This window comes from Chinchilla lanigera, unplaced genomic scaffold, assembly GCF_000276665.1.
Source record: "Chinchilla lanigera isolate Chin_1 unplaced genomic scaffold, ChiLan1.0 scaffold00160, whole genome shotgun sequence".
NCBI lineage: Eukaryota > Metazoa > Chordata > Mammalia > Rodentia > Chinchillidae > Chinchilla > Chinchilla lanigera.
The window spans coordinates 932,687-958,201 of NW_004955561.1; the positions used below are offsets into that span (position 1 = coordinate 932,687).

General features: G+C 38.3%; 2 protein-coding genes across 3 annotated transcripts in view; one reads left to right on the forward strand and one right to left on the reverse strand.

Moving 5' to 3' along the window:
- The window catches only part of LOC102022432, an 89,196-nt gene that overhangs the window by 52,280 nt on the left and 11,401 nt on the right, over window positions 1-25,515 (reverse strand). The window lies entirely within an intron of this gene.
- Thumpd3 (THUMP domain containing 3) lies at window positions 482-23,771 on the forward strand. Of its 2 annotated transcripts, none has more exons than XM_005413005.2 (10): window positions 482-570; window positions 1,808-2,087; window positions 3,331-3,408; window positions 8,640-9,113; window positions 11,389-11,519; window positions 14,296-14,365; window positions 18,314-18,429; window positions 21,366-21,476; window positions 22,341-22,464; window positions 22,650-23,771. In XM_005413005.2, the coding sequence occupies exons 2-10, from the start codon at window positions 1,830-1,832 to the stop codon at window positions 22,800-22,802; spliced, it is 1,515 nt and encodes a 504-aa protein (XP_005413062.1). In that variant the 5' UTR covers window positions 482-570; window positions 1,808-1,829; the 3' UTR covers window positions 22,803-23,771. The 2 variants fall into 2 exon arrangements, with proteins under 2 accessions (XP_005413062.1, XP_005413061.1); XM_005413004.2 differs by having other exon boundaries at window positions 487-788.

Consider the following 25,515-nt stretch of genomic DNA (forward strand, 5'->3'; position numbering starts at 1 on the left):
ATAGCCGAGCATAAAATTCTGGGTGAAAAAGTGATATTTAAGCCGGGCTTGGTGGCACATGCCTGTTATCCCAGCACTCGGGAGGCAGAAGCCGGAGGATCCCTAGGAGTTCAAGGTCTGAGAAAGAAAGGAAAGAAAGAGAAAGGAAGGAACGAAGGGAGGGAGGGAGGAAGGAAAAGGAAAGGAAAAGAAAAGAAAAAAAAGAAAAGAACTGATATTTAGTCTGACATTGTTTCTTTAGCTTCAAAAACGGGAATCGGCCCACACCACTTCATAATTATTGTAACAAGTGAGATGGTGCACATGAAATGCTTACCCAACGCCGGGCACCACTAAGCACTCCACAAATGTTATTTATTACTAATACGCGCGACAGGGCCGCGATTAGCTCATGGCGCAGAGCACCCAGCCACACGCTGCCCCTCATCAGCCTTCTGCGCACGCTCTTTCCTACAACCTTGTCTCGCGCGGCCTCTAGCACGTAGCTGCCGTGACCCCGCGGCCTTACTTCCGCTTCCGGCAGCGACGAGCGGCTTCGGCGTCGTGGTCTGAGAACTCGGGGATCTCGAGGTGCTATAGCCCTAAGGGTCTGTGGTGGCGGCGGTAATCTGGCAGTTGGCGGCAGTGGCGGAGTGTTGCTGGGAGGGAGGAAGGGCCTGCCTTTGTCCTGCGTCGGGTGGAACTTCAGTCTGGCTCCTCCGCGGAGCCACCTCGCAGCCTCTCCCCGGCCTTCCCCGCTGCCTGAGGTTCTTGTGACCGCTAACCCCGTCGAGTGGGAGCAGAGAGACGTGAGTTCCGTTCCGGCCTGCGCCACTGATAAGCTGTGTGACCTTGGGCGGGACGTCCTTCCGCAGTCTGCCTTAGAAGGCGGAAATCACCTGCATAGTGTTAGCATGTTAAGGGCGGTAACTTACTTAGTAATGTTAAACATTGTCGCCTATCTCTGGCACAGCACAAGGATGGTGTAGCCACTACTTCAGTTGTTTTGAGTCACAAACCTTTTGAAAATCTGGTGACAGCTATTAAACCCCTCTTCAGATACATGAAGGTTGGTTTACTATTTGAGGCATTTCAGAGATCTCTCTTCACGCCGATTCTTAGATCCCAGATTCAGGCATGTGGTAGGCTTGCCCATATTTGTAGTTACTAGGTAGTGTTGTTAACCTTTTTAAAATTCATGAATAGGGGCTGGGGATTTAGCTTAGTGGCACAGCGCCTGCCTGGCAAGTGTGAGGTCGTGAGTTCAATTTCCGGTACTGGAAAAAAAAAAATACCAAAAAAAAATACCAAAAAAATAAAATTCATGAATATACTTCATAAAAGGAAGAAAGATGGATTTTATTATTTTTAACTGAAGGCCTTTGCGAGGAGCTGTATCCTACCCCTTTTTTTTTTTTTTCCTCCTGTACGGGGAACCGAACTCACGACGTTGCGCTTGCCAGGCAGGCGCTTTGCGACTGAGCTAAATCCCCAGCCCCTCCTTTATTATTTTTGAGAGACAGGTTCTCCCAAAGTGACTAAATTGCCCAGGTTGGGTGTGAATTTATGATACTCCTGTCTCAGCTTCCCAGAGTTCTGGGATTACAGATGCCACCACACCAAGCTGGAAGGCAGATTTCTTACTGAGTTTTAATCATTGGCTTGGAACTGTGCTATTCTCACTTAAATATGGTTATAATGGTTGTGTTGCCTTGCCCCTGCCTTCCAAAACAGTATTTTTTATTATAATTGAAATATTTTATTATAATTGAAATATGAGGTGAAAATATCTGGATTTTATTTCTTTTTCATTTGTGTACTTTATTAGGGATCTTGGAAACATTGCCAAAATGTCTGACATTCAAGAAGCTACTAACCAACTCCTGGATGTTAACCTTCATGAGAACCAGAGATCTGTACCAGTGACAGAAGAAAGTGGCACCAAAGAGGAGTCTGAGCATCTTCATGTCACTATTGGAGCCACTGTCCCCACTGGCTTTGAGCAAACAGCTGCAGATGAAATCAGAGAGAAATTGGGGTCATCATGCAAAATCAGCAAAGACCGGGGCAAGATATATTTTGACATTCCAGTGGAAAGTCTGGCACAGGTTTGAATGAAGCACTATTTAAAATAGTTTTCTAAACTGGTCATATTATGATCTGGTAATCCTCTGGAATCTTTGTCTCATGATTTTTGACTATGTTTAGTATGCTATATTCTCTATAGGTATTTTATAAATATGTTTATCTTAGTGTGCTGTATTAGTAAATGTAGCATTTCCTGGTGATTGAATTCACCAGAGTCCTATGTGATTTATGAAGACATTCTGAGTATCTGCTATACTTCTTTTATTTACTTCAGACTCTAGCTAAAGTTTAGATTTGGGTAAAGTACAAAAGCATAAATTTTTCTTCTGATTTGTGTCAGACATTCTTACTCAGAAGTAATTAGGAATTAGTGCTGGTGAGATGGAAGGTTAGCAAACTGTCATCCCACTAAAACAAGAGCTAAGGTACATCAGGTTATCACATAAGCAAAACATGGGCATGGATTGTGTCTGGGTTTTTTCTGTTTGTTTTTTGAGACAGAGTCTCATTATATAATCCAAGCTGGTCTTGAACTCAATATGTAGCCCAGGTTTCATATTTCTGTTTGTCTTTTGAGCCTCAAATTTGTAGGGATACTTTTGCCTCAACCTCCAGAGTGCTGGGATTACAGGTGTGTACCACCACACCCAGCTTGTGTTTGGGTGTTTTTCATCTGTACATTCAGAACTTTTAGTTTTTAGCATATAGTAGGCATCCAGGAAATATTTGTGAGATGAAATGGTAAACAGTTATGTCGCATCAAACATTTTAGTTAATACCTTGAGCAGCTTCATGAATATAGACACTGTTGTTATCCTCATTAATCATTAAGCTCAGGAAGAATAAGTGATTTATCTACAATCACTCAGCTCATCATCACAAGCAGGAGTTCAAACTCATGTTCTTAGCCACTATCTCTCTCAGCTCTTAGTGATATACAGTGTACCATAGAGAGCCATGAGGAAAATACAATAAAGACCCGCTTGATTGTCTTCATTTTCCCCTTTCTCAAACCCATATTGTCCATATAATACTTCAGGCTCCTGTCCTTCATTGTGTCCTCATCTTTCTCTAGGGAAAAGCATCTGCTGGGGAACTAAAAAGATGGAAGAAAAGGAGATGGAAACTTTAAAAATAACAAATATAGACAATAGATGCTTTTAAACTATTGTACATAAATTTTTAAATATTTAATCATTGATAGCTTCTGTCATTCAGAAGTGTTTTCACAAATCTGTTTCTAACATTTTTCTTTCTTTACAGGTTCATTGTCTGAGATCAGTTGATAACTTATTTGTGGTTGTTGAGGAGTTTAAAGACTTCCAGTTCAAAAAAACAAAGGTGAGCTAATCCAAACATGATAGCTGATTTTTAGCCATCTTCCCTAGAGAAGTTATTTCTTCTCACAATCTGCCTGTCATTTTGTGTTACTGTTACAGCAGTGCTGGGGATCAAACCCCAGAGCCTTAAATATTGTAAGCACATGCTATACTATTGAGTTATACTACCACTTATATCTTAAATTCTGACAGCCTTTTATAGTAAAATCAGGAATTTTCTGACAGTCCGTTCCAAAAGTTGCTTTTAAAATTGAGTATTGGAAAGGACTAGGTGTGGTCATTCACACTTGTAATCCCAGTGCTTGAGAGGCTGAGACAGGTTTGCTTCAAGTTCAAGGCCAGCCTGGGTGCACAGTGAGTTCAAGAACAGCCTGAACAACATAGTGAGATCCTGCCTCAAAAAAAATGAGAAAAAAATAATTAATATTGGAAAATATTGAAGTTTATAAGGATACTGTTTGACTTGCTTACAAAAGATAGAAACCTTAGATTAGCTTGGTTAATACATAGAAATATTTCCAAAATAGAATTGCTTCTAGAATGTGAACTAAACAAGTGATAGTTTGTGTCATTTATACGTAATGCTTCATTACTATTCTGCCTTGAGCCTACTTCTCTAACTTCATTTTTAAAATAAAGCCAGTGGGTGTGGTGGCACATGCCTGTATTCCCAGCACTCAGGAGGCTGAGGTAGGAGGATTGTTGTGAGTTCAAAGCCAGCCTGAATTGCATAGCAAGACCCTGTGTCAAAGATAAAAATTTTTAAAAATAAATAAATAAAGCCAAAGTAATATTTAAATACCTACAATTGTTAGGACAACAGTTTTCTCTCCAGTGTGTTTTTAACATTTTAGTCCTAAATACTGAACTGCCACTCAAGTGGAATGCTGAAAATAGATTGCAATAAAGCTTTAGGGATTTTTTTCTTAGGTTTCCAGAGTGAAATGCATAAAAATTTTTCTGCCTATCTTAGAAATCTTTCTTAAAACAATATGATATACTAGCTAATTCTCTAGTCTTTATTTCCATCAGCTTGACATTTCAAATCATTATTCAAAAACCAGTCAAACTTCAGGGCCTGGTGGCTCACACGTAATACCAGCTATCCAGGTAAGGCCAGCCTGGGCAACTTAGTGAGACCCCATTCCAAAGTAACATAAAAAACGGGCTGATATGTAGCTCAGTGGTAGAGTGCTTGCTTAGCATGCCCAAGGCCTTTGGTTCAGTTCTCAGTACCATCAAATAAAACAAAAACAGTCAAAGTGATATGAACCCACAGCCTAGAAAAAAATAAGACCAGACCTGAAAAGACTAATTACTGAAAATAGATAAAAATTTTATTAGCTGTGAATGTAAGTTTCAACACTAGTATTATATCCTTTTCATGATAGCCCTTGCCAATTGAATCATACCTGTGAAACTAATAGATAACGGGCAATCTATTTTAAGTTTTTGCTGCTAAACTTTGAAATTTTGATAATTCTGTACAGTATATAAATAAATATTAACAAATATTTAAAAGAAAACTTTCCATCTTAAATTCTTTAATTTATATGCATTTATAATATATCCTTAAATTCTTGCATTTTTGACATTTTAAAATTTGTATTCTGGGCCACTTGGCTCTCTAGAAGTAAATTTGATCATGGAATGATTCTACTTGAGCTAGCTTTTCAGTATTTCCTTGTAAGTAACTACAGAAAAGGTTTTTGGCTAAAGTCCCAGAAGAACAGGAAGACTTACAATAATTTTGATTTATGAAAAGGAAACGTCTGTGTCTGACCATGAAAACTTGTTAATCTCATGATTTTGTGAACTTAAATTGCAACATGCTCTAGGTTTTTAAAAACCCTTATTTTTTTAAACATTTGCCTCAGCCTTCAGTCTGTTGACCATCAAGTTTTTTATTTATGACTTGTTTTAATTTTCTTGAGTTGGGTATGATTGTCTTTTACCTTTGTATTTGGTTAATGGATTGGGTGCAGAATTTGGAATTGCTTTCCTCTTTCAAGAATTTTTCAGTGTTCATTCTCTTCTATCATTAGATGTCGTGGAATACTGAATTCATCCTATTTTTCCCCATTTTGTTGCTTTCTTGATATTTTTGCGTGATGAGCAAATGATTTTTAAAAAATCTTTGAAATCTAATCAGCTTGGTAAAATTTCTCATTGTTGATAATTCCTTTTCAAGACATGTCAGTCCACTTACATTTCTGGAAAATTTTCTTGAGTTACTTGAAAAAGAATTTTAAAAATTATTTTAGATCCATGTATGGAAACTGGTTATACATATGTGGGATCTCTTTTTACCTTTTCTGTGTGTGTGGCGGGGTGTATGACTGGGGATTGAAGCTAGAGCTACATTCCCAGCCCTTTTTAAATTTTTTATTTCTATTTTGATATAGGGTCTCAATACATTGCCAACTTGCCCAGGCTAGACTTAAACTTGTAATCCTCTGCCTCAGCATCCCAGAGTGGGGGGATTACAGATGTGCACCACTCTGCACAGTTTGACTATTTTTTCATGCTTATTATTTCTCTCTGATCCTTTTTTTTGGTTCTGGGAATCAAACTTAGGACCTTATGCTAGCCAGGCAGGCGCTGCACCACTGAGCTAAATCCCTGGCCCTCTCTCTGATCCTTTTTACCTTTTTGCTCATTGTTATTTGGCTTTGCTTTTCTCCACATTCTTTGTTGTGCTTTTGGAAAAAGTCTTTTATGTGCTGTTTTCACTGTGGTCTGCGTTGGTTTCATTTTTTTATTCCATATTTTGTTTGAACTTGACAGGTTCCCGTTCCATCTCTTTCTGGGGCTCACCTCATTTTCTGGTTTTGTATCTCTGCTTTGAGCTCATATTTATATATGTGTTTCCTCTTATTTTTGTTTTTTGTTGTTGTTGCTGTTTTTGAGACAATGTCTTGCTGTGTTGTTCAGGCTGGTCTTGAATTCACTGTGTAGCCCAAGCTGGCCTTGAACTTGCAGCCATCCTCCTCCTGCCTCAACCTCCCGAGTGCTGGGATTACAGGCGTGCACCGCCATGCCTGACAACTCTATATTTTTTATGTCATTGTGTTTAATCAGTTTTTCATTGTTTTGTCGCATGTTTTCTAAAGATTGCTGCTTTTTGTCTTTTGTTCCCTATTTGTGTGTTCTTTTTTCCTGTTACTACTTTCATGTAAGTCTTGTGCAGGTAATTTTTGATAATTGCTCATCTTTTAATGAGGGAGTTCCTTTTGGAACTGCTTTGTATGAAAGGTTCTTCAGGTAGAGAAGCCACAGGTGTACACCAGGTCAGCAGGAACTCTCCCTGACTGACACATGAGTGTGAGTAAATGAGTCTATTCGTTTCCTTCCGTCTGTTCATTTCCTTCCATCCATTCGTTTCCTTCCTTCCTTCCTCTCTCTCTTTCTCTCTTTTCTTCTTCCTTTCATAGCTTTATCGTGGTATAATTCCTGTTCCATTGAATGAGTTCTTTTAACCTTTAGTTCTCCCTAGGTGAAAGGGATCAGCAGCTTGAGCATTAGTCACAAAGCAGAGCACAGTTGTCCTTTGTATTCATTTGGGTTCAATCAGTTGTAGATTAAAAATTTTTGAAAGTCTTTATTAATCTGCCCAGGGATTTTTTATTGTCATTATTTCCCCAGACAATATGTAGTAACTACTATTTACATTGCATCAGGTATTAGAAGTAATCTAGAGCTGATTTAAAGTGTATGGGAGGATGTGTGGGTTGTATGCAAATACTAGGTCTTTTGTATAAGGAACTGAAACATTTACAGATTTTGGTATCTGCATGGGCTCCGGGAACTGATTTCCAGGGGATTCCAATGGATATTTCCTATATATTTCCTCACCCTACCTCAACAATAGACTACTTCCAGCCAGGCGTAGTGGCATATGCCTGTAATCCCAGCACTTGGGAGTCTGAGGCAGGAGGATCATTGCGAGTTCGAGGCCAACCTGGGCTACAAAGTGAGCTCAAGGCCAGCCTGAACTGCATCGTGAGACCCTGTCTCAAAAAGACAAAAACAAAACAAACAAACAAAAACAATAGACTACTTCAGGCAAATGTGGCATGTTTGTGAAATTCTTATTCAACTTCCATTTCTCTCCCCTGCTGTTGCTTGATACAAAGAAGGTCCAGGGATGCTTCTTTTACCACATGCATGTGTTCCAAGTAAAGTTTATTTGCTACCTGCATTTTTTTTTCTTTGAGACAGAGTCTTGCTATATAGTCCAGGCTAACCTTGAACTAATGGTGATCCTTCTGCCTCAGCCTCCTGAGTGCTGGGATTATAGGTGCGCACCACCACACCTATCTTTGCTACCTGCTTTGTAGAGGTGCTTCATTCTTTGTTTCAGATATGCACGTCTTTGCCCCTCACAGTTTAAATTTTAACTTAAGCTGGGCATGGTGGTACAGGTATATGCTTTATAATCACAGCACTTCGGGAGGCTGAGGCAGAAAGGTCTGAAGTTGAAGCCTAGCCTAAGCAACCTAGCAAGACCTTGTCTCAAACTATAAAAATGTCTGGGGATGCACCTGTGTACAGAAGCCCTAGGTCGGGGGCTGGGGAATTTAGCTCAGCAGCACAGTGCCTGCCTGGCAAGTGCAAGATCGTGAGTTCGATTCCTGGTATTGGAAGAAAAAGAAAACAAACAAAAAAACCAGAGGCCCTCTGGTTTAATCATTAGTACTTGGGGGGCAGGGGACGAGGAAGAGAAATTATTTATAGTTTTTATCACTTAAGTTTTGTTTTATTTATTTTTTTTAAGATAGAGACTCACTGTATCGCCGAGGTTGGCCTCGAACTCACAGTGATCTTACTGCTCAGCCTCCTGAGTGCAAGTGCTAGGATCACAAGCATGTGCCATCCTGCCCAGCTCTTATATTACTCTTTATTGGTTTAAGGTATATATCTTAATTTATCATTGAAATCTTAATTTCATTAACTGAAGGCAGTTCTTTTCTCCTACTCTTTTGCCTTATGCCCCCTTCCCACCTTCAACAAAATGACCAGTGTACTCTGTAAGCAAAGTAATTTGTTTGACAAGAGAGAAATGAACTCTGGAGTGGTGGCACCTAACTGTAATCTCAGCACGCAGGTGGCTAAAGGCAAAAGGATCCCTGCAAGTTTGAGGCCAGCCTGAAGTAAATAGTGAGACTCTGAAAAAAATAAAATAAAATAAATAGTGAGAAATGAATGGGTTTCATTTTCTGTATTTTATAGGAAGAAGCTCTGAAAGATTTTGAAGACTTGGCCAGAAAACTCCCATGGTCAGATCCTTTAAAAGTATGGGAAGTTAACACTTGTTTCAAGAAAAAAAAAACAAAGCGCAAAAAGATAAATCTGAATTCAAGTAAAGAGAAAATTGTGAACGGACAAGGAGACAAATTAGATGAGAGAGACAATAGAGGATTTATCGACAATGCTTTAGATTCACGTATCCTAGACTATTATGAAAATCCAGCCATCAAAGAGGAAATATCAACGTTAGTAGGTGATGACCTGGCATCTTCCAAAAATGAGACTGATGAACATTCCAAAGAAGAAACTGAGCCTCAGGTGTTAAAGTTTAGAGTCACATGCAACAGGGCAGGAGAAAAACATTGCTTTACCTCAAATGAGGCTGCAAGAGATTTTGGGGGTGCTGTTCAAGATCATTTCAAGTGGAAGGCTGACATGACTAACTTTGATGTTGAGGTGAGTGCATGTCATAGATAAGGAGGCTGTCATAGATATGGCGAATTTTCAGACTAACGCAGTATCAGGGACAGTTAAACTGGGACAGTAGGGCTAGTAGCATGAGATAAAGAACATTGGGTATGGAGGCTGATAGATCTGGATCCAATTTTACGTAACAGTGGACATGACTGTCTCTTGGCCTCTTTCAAGTGGAACCAGTACATCCATACATACCTTTAAGGTTGTACTGAAAATGAGAATACTTTTTTATCCTCAGTGTTTTTGTATTTTGAGACGGCTCTCGCTATTCAGTTCAGTGTGGTCTTGAACCACCTATGTACCCCAGGCTGGCATGCCTCAAGTGCTGGGATTACCGGTGTCTGCCACCACGCCTAGCTTCAGCCCTATTTTTTTTTATTTTAAGACAGGGTTTTGCAAAGCTGACAAGTTACCCAAACTGAGCTCTAACTTTCTATCTTTGTGCTCATCTTCTCAGAGTACAGGGGTTACAGACATGTGCCACCACCCTTGGCAAAATAATACATTTAAGGTACATATTTGTTGGAGGACCATGGCGTATGCTGAGCACTTAGTAGATGAGAGCTACTAAGACACAAGTTTTCTGATTTATAACTTAGTACTTTTTCTTCTGTATATGTACACTTTCAGCTTATAAAATTCATCCAGAATTAAAACAATTTATATGTCTTATTTATAGTTTTGGTACTAAAAAAGGTGAAGTGGATTTTTAAACCTCAACCTCAGATCAGACATTTGTGCTAATATTAGCTTTTTTTTTTTTTTTTTTTGTGCTAATATTAGCTTAATTCCCACACACAAATACTTTTAGCATGCTTCTAGTCCTTCTCACTGCCTAGGTGATTGATTGGCAGTAGTAACCTAAGTCATTAAGTCTGAGTGTTGGAAGGGCCTCTAGCGACTGTCATTGTTACCAAGAAGTCAATTTCTCTTGCTTTTAGGACACTTCATTCTGGGGCAAGTTTCGGTCTGTCTCTTTGTACCTTTTTTTTTTTTTTTTTTGGCATATTGGATCAGGAGAACAGTTCCCACTTTTTTCTACCTCATACAACTGTCATATAAAAATGAATGGATTTTTTTTTTTTTTTTTTTGGCATATTGGATCAGGAGAACAGTTCCCACTTTTTTCTACCTCATACAACTGTCATATAAAAATGAATGGACACTAACCAGAAAAGGTTTTTTGTTGTTGTTGTTGTTGTTTTTGTGGGTACCAGGAAGCAAGGACCTTGAGCTTGTCAAGCAGGTGCTGTGCTGCTGAACAATATCCCTGGCCCAACTAACTAGAAAAGTGACAGCAAGGTGGCTCAGAAATCAGGTTCTTGAGCCAAGCTGGATGAATTTTATAAGCTGAAAGTGTACATATACATCCAACCTAGATGCTGTATGACTGGGCAAGTGAGTTGCCCTTCTGCCTCAGTTTCCTTACCCATACAGGAAACCATGCTGCCCAGCTCAGAGCTGATGACTGGGTGGGGTCATGAGCATAATGTATAGAACAGTGCCTTGCATGTGGGAATGTCACAGCTGTATCTACTATTGGTAAGATCATGATGAAGAAATTTTAGGAGATTGGGGAACATTTTATTTTTATTTAGGTAAACTATAATTCAATCCAAAAAAGCCATTGTATCACAGATACTATGGTTCAAGTTGGTCTAGTTTAAAAAAACACAAAAGTATGAAACAACAGGTGATAACGCAAATGTGGTACAGTGTTAACAGCTGGTTAATCTGGTTGAAGCACGTAATTAGGAAGTGTGCCAGTGGTCTTGTAGCACTTCTATGTTTAAATTTTTTCTAAAAAACCATAAACCTTCAAATATGCTTATGTTATAAAATCTGGAGGAAAATCAGGTTGTTAGCCAGAATACTGTATAGTTGATAAAAAAATAACACACTTTAAACAAAATTGTATATCATTTTATTTATATGAAGTTTAAGAAAATGACATGACTAGTTTATAGTGGTAGCAGTCAAATTAGTGATTAACCTTTAGTGAATACTGAGCAGGAAAGAGACAAGGGAGCCTCAGGATGCTGGAAATACTCTATGTATATCATTGTTTGGGTAGTGGTTACATAGTTTTAGTTTAAGTAAGAACTCATACAGTTAAGATTTGTGTGCCTATGTGCAAAGTATACCTCAGCCAGAAAAGCTTATTTGTAAAGCCTCAAATTAAAAATCTTAGTAATAAATGCAGTGTGAACAATCCTGAAGCTATTTTCTTCTGTCTTGTTTAACTTTATCATAGGTTCTCTTGAATATCCATGATAATGAAATGGTTGTGGGCATTGCACTGACTGAGGAGAGTCTTCACCGTAGAAATATTACACATTTTGGACCTACAACTCTTAGATCAACTCTTGCTTATGGGATGCTCAGGTGAAAGAATGGGTATTTTGCTCCAGATTAAAGTAGCACCTTGCTTTGGATTTTCTCTTCCAAACACTAATTTTTTTTTCCTCTCTTTGGTATGATATTCTGTTGGAATTGAGTGGATAAAAAGTAGGATTTTTCCTATGGTGATTGTGATCAATATGTATATTAAAATTGTACCAATAAACTTAATTTTTAAAAAACTAAGACTTTTAAAAAGTAATAGGATTCTTTTTCCTATATTGAATGATTCCTTGTGGTTCTGAAAATACGTAACCAGTTTTTCTGTTTTCTTGATTTTATTTATTTATTTATTTATTTATTTATTTGGTTTTTCTCCGGTACCAGGAACCGAACTCACGACCTTGCACTTACCAGGCAGGCACTTGGCCGCTGAGCTAAATCCCCAGCCCCTGTTTTCTTGATTTTAAAATGAGAATGATAGTTTCATAGACTTCTTGAATGGAGTAGTCACATTTCTGTTTAGGAAAGATAGATAGACTATATATTGGGAGAGAACAGATTTTGCTGTGCTTCATTTTTGTGAAGTGAAGCAGGTGAAAGCAGATGTTTTCAAAGTGAGTATAATATGTAAATTAGCATAGAAAACTTTTATTCATATTTTTAAATGTTACAGCAGCCTAGGAATCATTGTGGAAATGTTCTACTTTTCAGAGTATAAGACCTAGCTTTCCATCTCCTCTGCCTTTCCCTCTTTTATAGAGGGTTTCTTTCTGCCTCCTGGGCAAGTGTATCTTCTCAGGCTTCTGATTCTGACACTGCAAAATGGGGTTTGGTGTGGGACTTAAAGGATTATTAGTAAGAATTAAATGCATAAATAAGTACAAAATAACTTATATGCAGTGCCTGGCCTGTTGTGGTAGTTAAATGATTTTATTTTCTTTCTTTCCAATCTTTGGTTTATCTTTTATCCTGCTCATCTGTGGAGTCATAGTTCAAGACAGTTGGACCATATTCAAACCAAGTAATAAAAAAACTGGGCTCCTTAAGAGCTTCAAGTCTTCATTCAGACATTTACTATCTACCATCAGGAGTTATTACAGGAGCCAGGGATACAGAGAGATTTATTTTGGGTACAAATATTAGTAACCTAACTAGTTTAGGATAAAAAAGTCATGATTATGCTTAGGTTGGGCAGTAAGCAGTCTTGCAGAATCCCCCGTGTTTCAAGAAGACCAGAAACCAGGTCTTGGAAAATCACCAGAAAGCTAGGCAGTGACTCTTTTCTGAGAGCCTGTGGGCATCTTTGTTCATCTGTGTACATGGCTGTCCTCAACTAAATTTATATGTTTCTAGTTTTGAACAGTCAGCTTGTACTTCATAGGACTTTTATCTCTTTATTCCAAATTCCCTAAAGAGAGGATTTGTGTGCCGTAGTTTCCATCACATGTCCACCTTGCTGCCCTATCAGCCATGGCTAGGAATACAGGGTTGCTTACTACCACAAGGCAGTTGCCAAGTAGTCTGTTGTGTGTTGAGGGGCAGGAACAAGGAAGTTGAGCTACACCCAAGAATCTGTCTTGTGAGGGAGATAATTACCATGTATGTGCTAAGTACTTTAATGGAGTATGAAGAGATTAGGACAAGAGAAGGAAAGAGAAAACTAGTACCCTCAGGATGGGATGCTTCATTGAAGAAGTGACACATAAGCCATCAGTTATAATCCCAACTTTGTTCCTTACTAGAGTTTTGGTCCCTGGACAGATAATATTTCACTTTACCTATAAAATAATAATAGTAGAAACTTAAGAAGATCATTAAAGAGTATTTAATGAAGGATGCATGGAAGGAGCTTAAATTCATGTATGTAAAATATTAAATGCTCAAAGTAAAGATTTTTTTTTTCTTTTTGAGATGGTCTCACTATGTAGTTCATATTAGCCTTGCATTCACTTTGTAGCCCAGACTGGCCTTGAACGAACAGTGATACACCCTGCCTCAGTCTCCTGAGTGGTAGGATTACATGTGTGTGCCACCATACCCAGCCTAGTAAAGAATTATTTTATATTGAGTTTATCTTTAAAAATTAAATAAGCCATGTTTGTTGGGACACACCTGTAATCCCAGGACTGGGGAGGTGGAGGCAGGAATATGACATGAGTGCCTGACCTATGTAGTGAGTTTAAGACCAGCTGGTAACACAAAGCCAAAATCCTGTCTCACAAAAAAAAAAAAAAGAAAAGAAAAGGAGTATTGAATGTCTAATTGCCAATGAACTTATTTTGGTACATATTTTACCTGAGACATGTTTGAGTTTTTTTATTTTAATTTTTATTTTTTATTATGTTTTAAAAATTTTTTATTTTTGGTACTAGAAAATGAACTCAGGACTTTGCATTTGCCAGGCAGGCACTTGTGCCACTGAGCTATAGCCTTGGCCCTGTTTGAGTTTTTTAATGTTATCATACAGGTTTATATATAAATCAACACTTTTTAAAAATGTGTGTGTATGTGCATGTATGCTAGCATGTGTACACACATGCATATTGTCAAAGGTCTGGAAGTAAAATGAGATTTCAGGTTATGTGTGTGTGTGTGTGTGTGTGTATATATATATATGTAATAAAAATTTTTCTTTCCAAGTGCTAAGTCGTAGAGCCAACATGTAATTACAGATTTATTTTTAAGATGACTGTAGACAGGTGTTCTTTCATGCTAGTTTGATAAATCCTTGAACTTATAGCTTTAGGAATCATCATTATGGAAGCCTTAGCTTTTGGATGACATATATATTGACTGTTTTTTGGGTTTTTTTCTCCAGGCTCTGTGCACCTCAACCTACTGATATAATAGTTGACCCAATGTGTGGAACAGGGGCAATACCAATAGAGGTAATACCTTTCCATTAGTTTCTGTTTTGTGTTTTTGAGACAGAGCCTGGCTATGTAGTTCAGGCTGGCATTGAACTCACTATGTAGCCCAAGCTAGCCTTGAACTCAGGCAATCCTGTAATCAAGTGCTGGGATTACATGCTCATGCTACCACATCCAGCTTATATTAGTTTTTAAATAAGCTTGTAGCTAGAGTCACACTGATCTAGACCTAATGGACAAATTAGACATAAGGAAACCATCAAGATTAAGTCAGCGGACCCAAGAGTTTTAAAAGAATTACAATAGTAAAGTTACTACTTTGGTGCAAAGAATATAATCATGTATTTCAAATGGCCAAGTGTGATAGGACTAGATAGTGATTACTCATCTGATTAAGAGGAAGGTGAACCAGATGTGGTGGCACATGCCTGTAATCCCAGCACACAGGAAGCTGAGGCAGGAGGATCACTGCAAGTTTGAGACCAGCCTGGACTACAAAGTGAGGTCAAGGCCATTCCAGAACTGCATATCGAGACCCTGTCTCAAAAAGACCAAAAAAAAAAAAGTGAGGATGAAGATTATAAACTGGTAAGTCTGTTTTCTGTATTAGGTAAACCATTAAACTGAACAGGAAAGGCTAATTGAAGGCAGAAGCATAAACTGAAGGAAGGTGGCTTTTTATCTTTGTATAATGAGAAAGTTTTGTTTTTTTTTTTTTAATCTTTTTTTTTTTAAACTTTTTTTCCAGTACCAGGAATTGAACACATGACCTTGCGCTTGCCAGGCAGGCATTGTGCCACTGAGCTAAATCCCCAGCCATGAGAAAGTTTTTAATGTGTTTAGGTTCCTAGGGGGAGGGAATATATTTAAAAGGGAAGAATCACTGAAGGTATAGTCAGTGATAGAGCACTTGACTACCTTGTGCAAGGCCCTGAACAATCCCAACACTATAAAAAAAGGAAAACGTAAGTGTTATTTAGATTTTTTAAAAAGTTGATAAGGCTGTATACCAAGTGCTGTTCAGTAGTGTTCAAAATTACTATGATATTGAAAGGACTCATAAAACCTGCATAAAGCAAAGCAAGAAATGGAAGGATATTTTCTAAGTAGAGAATATTTAGTAATAGAATTTTAGTGAATTAGTATGTGTGCATATAGAAATTACTTAGAAGAAAGAACTCAGTAAAATCACTTAAATTTAGATGAAACATAACAGGTTCTTCAATATGGTATACAAAAAGCTAGTGGGAAAAAGCTGTAGGGAGATCCCACAGATTCTGTATGTAGGCAGAAACTGGACAAATGAGCAAGTCCATAGCAACCCAGGAAGAAAAAAAATCCAGACTGTAATTAGAAAATGACATCTGCGATCTGGAAGTTCAAAATCCAAGAAGGAAACTATAGTTTACATGACTGTTACATTCTGCTAGTGACAGAAGTCACTTTACCTACAGATACCCAAACAGAGAAAACCCAGTTGTAGTTAAAGACAACTGTGGGATAAAGCAGTGCTCTTCTCTAACACCAAACTGTGATATGTCTGTCAAACATCAGATAAGGCCACTGGATGTCAAGAAATAAACAACAGAGCTAAAGAACAGAATAAAAAAGATTCCGTTTTTTTTTGTTTTTTTTTTTTTTGAGACAGGGTCTTGCTATGTAGTTCAGGCTGGCCTTGAACTCACCTTGTAACTCAGGTTGGCCTTGAACTCATGATGGTCCTCCTGCCTCAGCCTCCTGAGTGCTGGGATTACAGGTAGGTGCCACCATGCCTGGCAATAATTTTGGCTTGTTTTGTTTTATTTTTTTTTTTTATTTTTGAGACAGGGTCTTGCTATGTAGTTCAGGCTGGCCTCGAACTTGCAGGATCCTCCTGCGTCAGCTTTCTGAGTGCTGGGATTACAGGCATGCACTGCCAAACCCAGTCCAAAGATACCTTTTACAAAAAAAGTTTGAGCTGTTTCTATGTAAAAGCAGACAGCTGGGCATGGTGGCACACACTTGTAACCCCAGCACTCAGGTGGTTGAGGCAGGAGGATCTCTGCAAGTTCGAGGCCAACCTGGACTGCATAGTGAAACCCTGTGTCAAAAAGCCAAAAAAAAAAAAAAAAAACCAAACCAAAAGGAGACCTGAGGGCGCCAATATAAGAAAACCTAAACTGCTATATGGTCAAAATGAATAAAATTGTGAAAGAAATTAACAGGACATATATGTAGATTTATTTCTTTTAAAACTTGGAGATGCTATAAATCCATGTCCTTTTGAGGCAGAAAATCTAAATAGGTGTTAAAAAGAATGTTGGGAAGTCAGAATCCTGTGAAGAGACTTACGTCAAACATGTGGTTTCCTTCTCCATTTCTGCTCAGCCAAATTTTGATGTCCCTTTTATATAGTTCCTGCAGGATTATAGACTGCATATGTCATCACCCTCTCGTCTGGGCAAAGTAAAAAGTTAGGAAGTGTTGTATTCATTGATGGGAGGTGTATTGAAGGTGGTGTTCATTACTCATCCCTAAGCAGAGTAGAACCTTTCTTTGCTTTCGTGTCAGAAACTTTTGGTTAACTTGCACAAAACATTGTTCAGGCCGATGGTACTATGTCACCTCATTTCATAAGTGAAATGTGACAGCCTTGTATTTATGTTCTGTTCCTTACAAGATTTTGATATAAAACTACAAAATCCTTTCAGGGATATGGCAGTTTATCATTCAGAAGTCTGGCATACAAAGGAAATGACTTCTCATTTTGAGATGGTCAGGTATTCCAACAGATCTGATTATATAAATTCACAATCCAAAAAGGTATAGTTATGTCAGTTTTACTTGGTTTTGTTTTTTGTTTTGCTTTGTTTTAGACAGGGTCTTGCTATGTAATTTAGGCTGGCCTGGACTCACTGTGTAGCCCAGGCTGGCTTGAACTAGTGGCGATCCTCCTGCCACAGCCTTCTGAATATTGGAATTACAGGCATGAGCTACCATGTCTGGCTGGTTAATTTTTTAAACTATGTTTAGTCAGAGACTGTTACACCTTCTGTATGTTAGACACTGTTAAGTGTGGGATTGAATAAAATACCAGAGTTGTTCAGCAGGAGTTCCTAGGTTAGTTGGGAGGCAAGCATGTATGAACATAATTAAAATTGGAACAAGTACAGTGGCAGAAGTATGTATAGAGTACTTTTAAGAGGCAGATGAAAGACAGCTTGAAGAGTTGAAGTTGATGTTACGGAGGGTATAGATGTTCAAGCTGTGTATTAATCACCTTTCAGATACTGGAACAAAATACCCAACACCCACAACTTAAAGATTTATTTAGCTTATGATTGCAGAGGTTTCAGTCCATGGTTGGCTGGTTCCATTGCTGTGGGTCTGAGGTGAAGTAGAACATCATGGTGGAAATGCATGGTTAGCAAAGCTGCTTGCTTTATGGCAGCCAGGAAGCAGAGAGTTTGGGAAGATACCAGATAGGAAGGTCAGATATAGTCCCACAGTCACACCCCCTTGATACACATCAGCTAGGCCCACCTTTTTTATTATTATTATTATTTTAAAGAGAAAAGAACAAAAACAAAATAACAAAACAACACAAAAACTATAAAAATGTTACAGAATTTCAAAACAAGATGATAGGAAATCATCAGTGGTTGTATTACTTACTGTGATCCTTAAAGTAATTTAGGCCCCATCTTTGAGTAGCCCATTTAACTATGCCCTCACAGTCCAACACCTCTCTAGGAATCTCTTAACCCCCATAAGTTGACAGTCAAGCTGGGTTTTGAAAGATGGGCAGGAGTCCAGCAGGCAGAGAAGGCATTTCCAACAAAGGCAGTTGCAAAGTTGACAACACTATATTGTTTTGTCACTTTCGAACAGAGCACTGGATTGATTATCTTACAACTGACTGAAATAACTTTCTCAATTTTCTGTAGCTTGTTATTTGTGTTTCTAATATATTCTCTTGTCTTTTAGGGGGCTACTGAATGGTCTAACTGTTACCATATTGCTGGTGATAATAGTCCACTGGCTGTAAAAAGAGCAGCTAATAACATCTCATCTTTATTGACTAAGAGCCAAGTTAAAGAAGGGTAAAATTTAAAATCTTTTATATCTTATTTTAGACTTAGGGAATCACTTTTCATATTGATTCTATGTTAATAACCTCAGTGTATTGTGACATTATAGCCAAGAGGAAGGTAGTGTGAGACTTCTTTAAATTTTAAATTTATTAGCCAGGCATTGTGGCGCACGCCTGTAATCCCAGCACTCAGGAGGCTGAGGCAGGAGGATTGTTGCAAGTTTGAGACCAGCCTGGGCTACAAAGTGAGCTCAAGGCCAGCCTGAACTGCATAGCAAGACCCTGTCAAAAAAAAATAAGACAAAAAACATTTTTTTCAATTTATCGAAAATAATTTATATTTTTAAAATACTTAAATTTCCTCATGCTATGGTGACTTTTTCTGCTTTCATTTTTCCTTTCCATTTTTGCGGTATTGAGGATTGAACCCAGTACACTGAGCTACATCCCTATCCCCTTCTCCCCCATCTCCTGCCCCAGTCTTTTTTTAATTTTTCATTTTGAGATAAGGTTTCACTAAGTCACCAAATTGCCTAGGTTTGTGATCCTTATGCCTCAGCCCTACCAACAGGCATATACCACCACACTTGGCTCTTTCTCTTTCTTTCCTTATTCATATCTTTTCCTCAAAATTGTGAAGGACTATTGTATAAATCAATTTTATTGATTAGATTGATTAATACTGGGGTAGGTTTATTCTGATTTTATAAATTTTTAAGCCCTTTCTGTGTTTTTACAGTATTTCTTATAACTGCATAATATTCCATTATATATATATAGAAATGCTTCAATTTGTTTAGTCTGTTTCCATTATTTCACACTTAAAAGAATCTGAGTTGAAAGAGACCTGAAATCTATTCCCATGATTGCTGAATGTCGTATAAGAGTGTATCTCTATTTGCTCTACTTCTGTAGGCTATTTTGTGTTGCATTAGTAGAGTGCCTTTTTTTTTGGTGGTACCGGGGATCAAACCCACAACTTTTCTACTGAGTTCCATCCCCAGGTGTTTTGTTTTAGAAATTTTCTTTTTGAAACAAGATCTCACTATATAATTCAGGATGGCCTCGAACTCACTCTGTAGCCCAGGCTGGGCTCAAACTCACAGTCGTCCTCCTGCCTCAGCCTCCTGTGTGCTGGGATTTCAGGCATGCACCACCACAGCCAGCATCTCTGGGTGTTTTTATTGTTTACTTTGAGACAAGGTCTTAATAAATTGCCCAGGCAGGACATGCCCTCCCAAAATGCTGGGATTGCTGTTGTGTGCCACTATGCCTGGCTAACCCTTTCTTTCAGAAATAAAAACTCTCCTTGTACCTTTCACAGATTTATTTTTATTCTCCCACTTCATAAAGAAAAGAAATCTTTGTTTCACATGATGATCAAAATTAGCTATTTGGCCAGGCATGGTGGCACAGTACATCCCAGTACTCAGGAGGCTAAAGCAGGAACATTACCATGAGTTAGAAGTTAGCTGGACTACATAGTAAGTTCAAGGTCAGCCTAAATTACAGAGTGAGACCCTGTCTCAAAAAGAAAAAAAAAAACAGGAGCTATTTTAAGGCTACCCTCCCCCCAATAAAGTACACAAATATCAGTCTTCCCTTTTCCAGGCAAAATATGCAAAGGGTCTTAAATCATCCTCTCCCATGGAGTTAAATTATTTCTCATAAAGCTATGAAACCCAGCATTAAGGTACAAGCCTGGTTGGTTCCTGAAAAGGGCTGTCTTTCTATACCATAGGCCTTTGATACTACATTTTGGAAATCCATCAGTGCCTGGGTATATGTGTTGTCCATCCTTTTGACTTACATATTGTAGTGTCTCAAGTGCTAGCCCACTACAAATTCTATTTGAGGACACTTGTGTTAGCCTCTCTCTGCGAGTCTTTGGGGACAACCGTACACTAAGTATTGTGGCTTAGTGTACATTTCTTATCAGAAGCTCCATCATAAGCCCACATCTCCGGTTTCCTGAGTAGTCCTTTATTCTTTTCTGGTTTTTTTCTTTTCTTTTTTTTTGATACAGAGTCTCATTGTGTAGTTCAGACTGGCCTTGAGGGCTGGGGATTTAGCTCAGTGGCACAGCACCTGCCTGGCAAGCACCAGGTTATGAGTTCGATTTCCGGTACGGGGGCGGGGGGGTTGGGAACAGACTGGCCTTGAACTCGGTGATTCTCCTGCCTCAGTCTCCTGAGTGCTGGGATTATAGGCATATGTCAGGCTCAACATCCTGGTAGTGGTCAACAGATTTGTTGAGTTGTACAGATGCACCACATACTGAATACACAGCACAGGAAGTCATTTGATCCACAGTTGGCCTTAGCGGATCCAGAAACAACCATCTCTTTAATACTGTGAGGCTTACGTTTGTAAATCAGTTGCTTTTTTTTTTTAATGTTTACTTTAAATATTCATGTTTTTCATACTTGGTACTCATGATCCTATTTTATGTCTATAATACTGTTTGTGCCCTTACCTTCACTGATTTTTTCCATTGAAACACTGGAAAGTTCTCTTGCAGTTGTTACAGGCATGATTTTTCTCAATTTGTTTTCCTAAACTGTATGATACAGATGTCAACATCTTTTTTTAGATAGTTTCTCAACTATGCTGGCTTCGAACTTGTAGCAATCCTCCTGCCTCAGCCTCCCAAGTGCTGGGAATACAAGTGTGCACTGCCACGCTGCATGTGAACATCTTTTGAAAATCAATCTAACGCATTCTTTAAATTTATATGTAGCTTTTCCATTTCAGTCGTTGTACTAGTTTTATCTCATGAATATAAAGTTCCTTCCTACATGTCACTTTTAAGATTCTGATCAGTTGGTGATGTTCTTACTATGATTCATAGCATTGTACTTCGCTGTACCAGTCCCTTTGGAGAAAAATTTTTTTAAAAACTTCATATTTCAGAATATGTCAAGCACCTTTTCCTTGTCCCTGCAGCAAATCCTGCTGGGGCTTGCCCATTGATGCTGTTCAGTGGGATAGCTGCAATCTTCCACTGAGAACTGGCTCTGTGGATATCATTGTAACAGATATGCCATTTGGAAAAAGGTATGCATTTTTTTTTTTTTTTTAAATAAGTTTTCCTTAACCTGTTGTTCTGGTACTTACCTTCTAAATATTATTTGTATGTTTAAAAAAAAACAGTACATAGAAAAAGATCTTGTTCCTTTTAACAGACTTCGTGGAACTGTTGTGGTTGTGGTTTGTTTGGAGTTTTTTTTTGAGACAGGTTCTTGCTCTGTAGCCCAGGCTAGCACCAAACTCAGGGCAATGCTCCTGCCTCAGCATCCCAAGTGCTGGGATTACAGGCATGCACTACCATGCCCAGTTGAACTGTTGTTTTTTTTACTGAACAGTGTTTGCTGTTTTGTGTCTTGCTGTGTAGTTCATGCTGACCTTGAACTCACTTCATAACCCAGATTGGTCTCAAGTTGTCTCAGCCTCTTGGTGCTACCACCATGCTTGGCTTTTTCTGAACAGTTGTTAACAGTCATGGTAGACTCATTCATTTTGTTTCTTCTGAGAATTGAGGAATATTTTAACTATATTTTGATTACAACCATTACAGGAGGAAGGTTCTTTTTGTGATTAACTGTAATTCACTTCCTAGTTCAATTATGTAATCATAGCACAAATAAAAACACTGAGGAAGACTTGATTCTGATTCTCAGGATAAATTGTTTTCTAAGCATTGGTTGATTATACTCATTAATACAAGCTATAGTTGTCAAAAAATTGATTTTGACAAAATTCTGAAGTTTATTCTCATAGCTTATTCTGTTCATATAATGGCCAAGCTCTGGCTTTTTTTTGTGCCTTGGGATGCATGAATGTTTGTTCTCATTTAATATAATCTTAGATATTTATCTTTTGCAACAGTCAGTAGTTGACTTATCAGACTTTGTTTTATAGGATGGGCTCCAAAAAGAGAAACTGGAATCTTTATCCAGCTTGCCTGCGGGAGATGAGCCGTGTCTGTAGACCTGGGACAGGCCGAGCTGTACTTCTTACCCAGGACAAGAAGTGCTTTGCTAAGGTGCTGAACATTAGCTCAAAATCTGTCTGTAGCAATTTCAGGATCTTTTTATTTAGACTTGGAGGTACTCATTTTAGTAGGTGGTGTTTTCTTTTCCCCATATTTCCTAACCGGAAGCTAAGATCCCCGGATTGTTTATAAGCAGATTGTCAGCCTGTTTCTTTGCTTTTTTTGTGTGTACACAGGCATTATCTGGAATGGGACATGTATGGCGAAAGGTACATACAGTCTGGGTGAATATCGGGGGTCTTCATGCTGCAGTTTATCTTCTGAAACGAACACCTCAAGCTTTTGTTCACTGTTCAGAGCAAGATGGACAAAGAGGGACACCTTGGTAATACAAACAATGATGGTTAGTAGTTTTTGTACTTCCCAACACTGGAAATGTCAGCATGAAGATCTTGCTTTGAGAGAATATTAACAGAAATGCAGTCTGCAGTATTTGAACTGGCCCAAAGCTCTTCACCTTGGGTAGCAAAAGATATGACTATAATGTGATGTAATTTAAAGGTTTGAGAAAGCAGAGGCTTTCAGTAGAATTCTTTTGAGGGTGTGGCTGGCAGTTAGCTTATCTGCCACCCACCCACCCACTAGGGATTGAATGAAGGACCTTGGTACTGAACCATCTTCCCCATCCCTTTATTCTACAGTACTGGGGATTAAAACCAAGGCCTTCACATTGGAGTACACCCCCAGCCCTTTCTATTCTGTTTTTATTTTTGATGCTGTGTCTTAAATTGCTGAGGCTACACTTCAACTTGTGGTCCTCTTGCCTAATCCTCCATGTGAATAATTTCTTTAAAATGCTTTACTGGTGATAAAGCTCACTAAAATGCTCTGAGGTGTAGTTTTAGAACATTTTATTTCCAGGCTTTATATTGCGTTTTCTGTTGTGTCAAGTGGAAAGGCACCTTGACCTATGTAAAAAGCGGAGAACATAGTCCTAAGATCTTAGGCCACTTCACATTGCCTATGCAGCTTTGCTCTTTATAACTGAAGTTCTCTTTATCTCACCCTCAAAAAATAAGGCACTATTTTGTGATGTTTTTGCCCCATGACAAGATGAAGTTTTACAAGGTCTACAGAAAAACTTAACATCTGCCTTAAAAATTAAAATTTGCATCTCTTATTCAGATTAACACAGATTTAAAACAGGACTAAGATTTTTGAAAGAGATTATAAATACTGTTACTAATACAGGACATTTCTGTTTGTAAAGAATAGCAGAAACATTGGTAGATGAGGTATGCAACCAATAAGCCAAGTAGACTTTTCTTCCAGTATATAAAGGCATGTGTTTTGAAATACAAGCATGAACCTGTCAGAACTTTTTTTTGTTGGCAAAAGATGAGAAAAACACTGATAATCTTTGAATGAAAACTTAATTTGGGCCAGGTATGGTGGTACATGCCTATAATCCCAACACTTGGGAGGCCGAGTCAGTAAGATCACCATGAGTTTGAGGCCAGCCTGGGCTACAAAGTGAGTTCAAGGCCAGCCTCAACTGCATAGTGAAACCCTGTCTCAAAAAGACCAAAAACAAAACAAAAGCAACTTAATTTGGGAGTCATGTAAGTTTGTTACTTCTGCCTGCTCATTGTTCACATTTAGTTGCTTTTTCAGTGGTATCAAGTCCTTCTTCATATAATGAAATAACCTCAATATTTAGTCTTTGTAAAATGGTGCTTCCCTGGGAAAGTTGTGGAGGTTTTATGTGGAATTCATTGTAGTATTGAGTTGATTCTTGGCTGCACTGTTTAGGTTTTCTGTGTCATGCTAATAATAGTACGCCAGTCACACTTTTTGTCTCCATCAGAATAAAAGGAAACAGTACTTCTAAGAGTTCACATTGCTGGGGATATAGCTCAGCAGCACAGTGCCCACCTGGCAAGTGCAAGGTTTTGAGTTCAATTCCTGGTACCAAAAAAAAAAAAGAGTACACATTGGCAGCATAATCAGCAATCCTAATCTGGTTTCATTCAGATTTACCCCCCACACTTAAGAATGAACTGAATATAAGACATTTATAAAACTTTAATAACCTAGACTGGTGTTTTCACTTTAATTTTTAAAGTTGGATGTTTTTACTTTTATCAGCATTCACAGCTGCATTATTTATGAGTTGTACAAAAACAACTTTTCACCTGTGACACATGAAACCATTTAAACCTCAGACTAAATAAGGGCTGGTGAGCAGTCTATAAAATCAAAAGTACAAGGACCATGGCTACCAACTGCGCTGGCATTGTACTTACCACACAGTAGGCATTCAGTATTTGCAAAACAAGTGAACTAATGCTTCTACATATTAACATGGATTTTGGTACAGAAGTACATCAGTTTTGTGCTTCAGTCATCACAGCTTTAATTCTATTAAATACTGCAATAAAAACATCACAGACTGATTCAAGATGCTTCATATAGGTAGTAGGCATCTCCTTCCCAGTATCTTGTGCTGACAGTGAATAGAGTAGGAAATGGGTATGAGAAAGATTCAAAAGACCTGCAGTTGAGTTACTGATTAACCATGAAGTGGCCTGGGTCACAGGAATGTGAAAAGACAGGGAAGAGAATCTGTTACTGGGAATGAGTCAGTATTTTGGAGGGCAAAGATGCTGAAAACTAGGAAAAATTTTACAAGTCTAATGAGAGGAGTTACCTAGGAAAAATTTTACAAATCTAACGAGAAGAGTTAGCTCTGGATAACACTGCACTAGAATAGTTAAAAAGGGAAGGATTCATTACATTCTTTTAAAATGGTAATAGGCTTTCAGAAAACTTTGCCAGAACTGTAGGCCCCAACTTGCTAATGGCTCAGGTGTCCACTGCAAGGACCAAAACACAGTCTGAAGACTAATAAAAATATTGTGAAATGTCTGTGAAGTACCTAATGTACAGTAAATCCTGTGAGTGCTTAATAGGCAAAGAATGGAAATATCCATCCTCAGGGTAGCCTTTTCCAAGATGTTTTATGTGAAGGTAAGTGGTAGAATGGTCAAAGTGTGAAAATTCTAGCCAGTGTAATTACTAGACTTTAGTACTTTTTAAATT

Bases quoted from the DNA above. Each gene is read 5' to 3' on its own strand.
- Thumpd3 (XM_005413005.2), top strand. From the start codon at position 1,830: ATGTCTGACATTCAAGAAGCTACTAACCAACTCCTGGATGTTAACCTT. The intron at 3,409-8,639 runs GTGAGCTAATCC...TGTATTTTATAG, and splicing joins TCCAGTTCAAAAAAACAAAG to GAAGAAGCTCTGAAAGATTT. The intron at 18,430-21,365 runs GTAAAATTTAAA...TTGTCCCTGCAG, and splicing joins AAGAGCCAAGTTAAAGAAGG to CAAATCCTGCTGGGGCTTGC.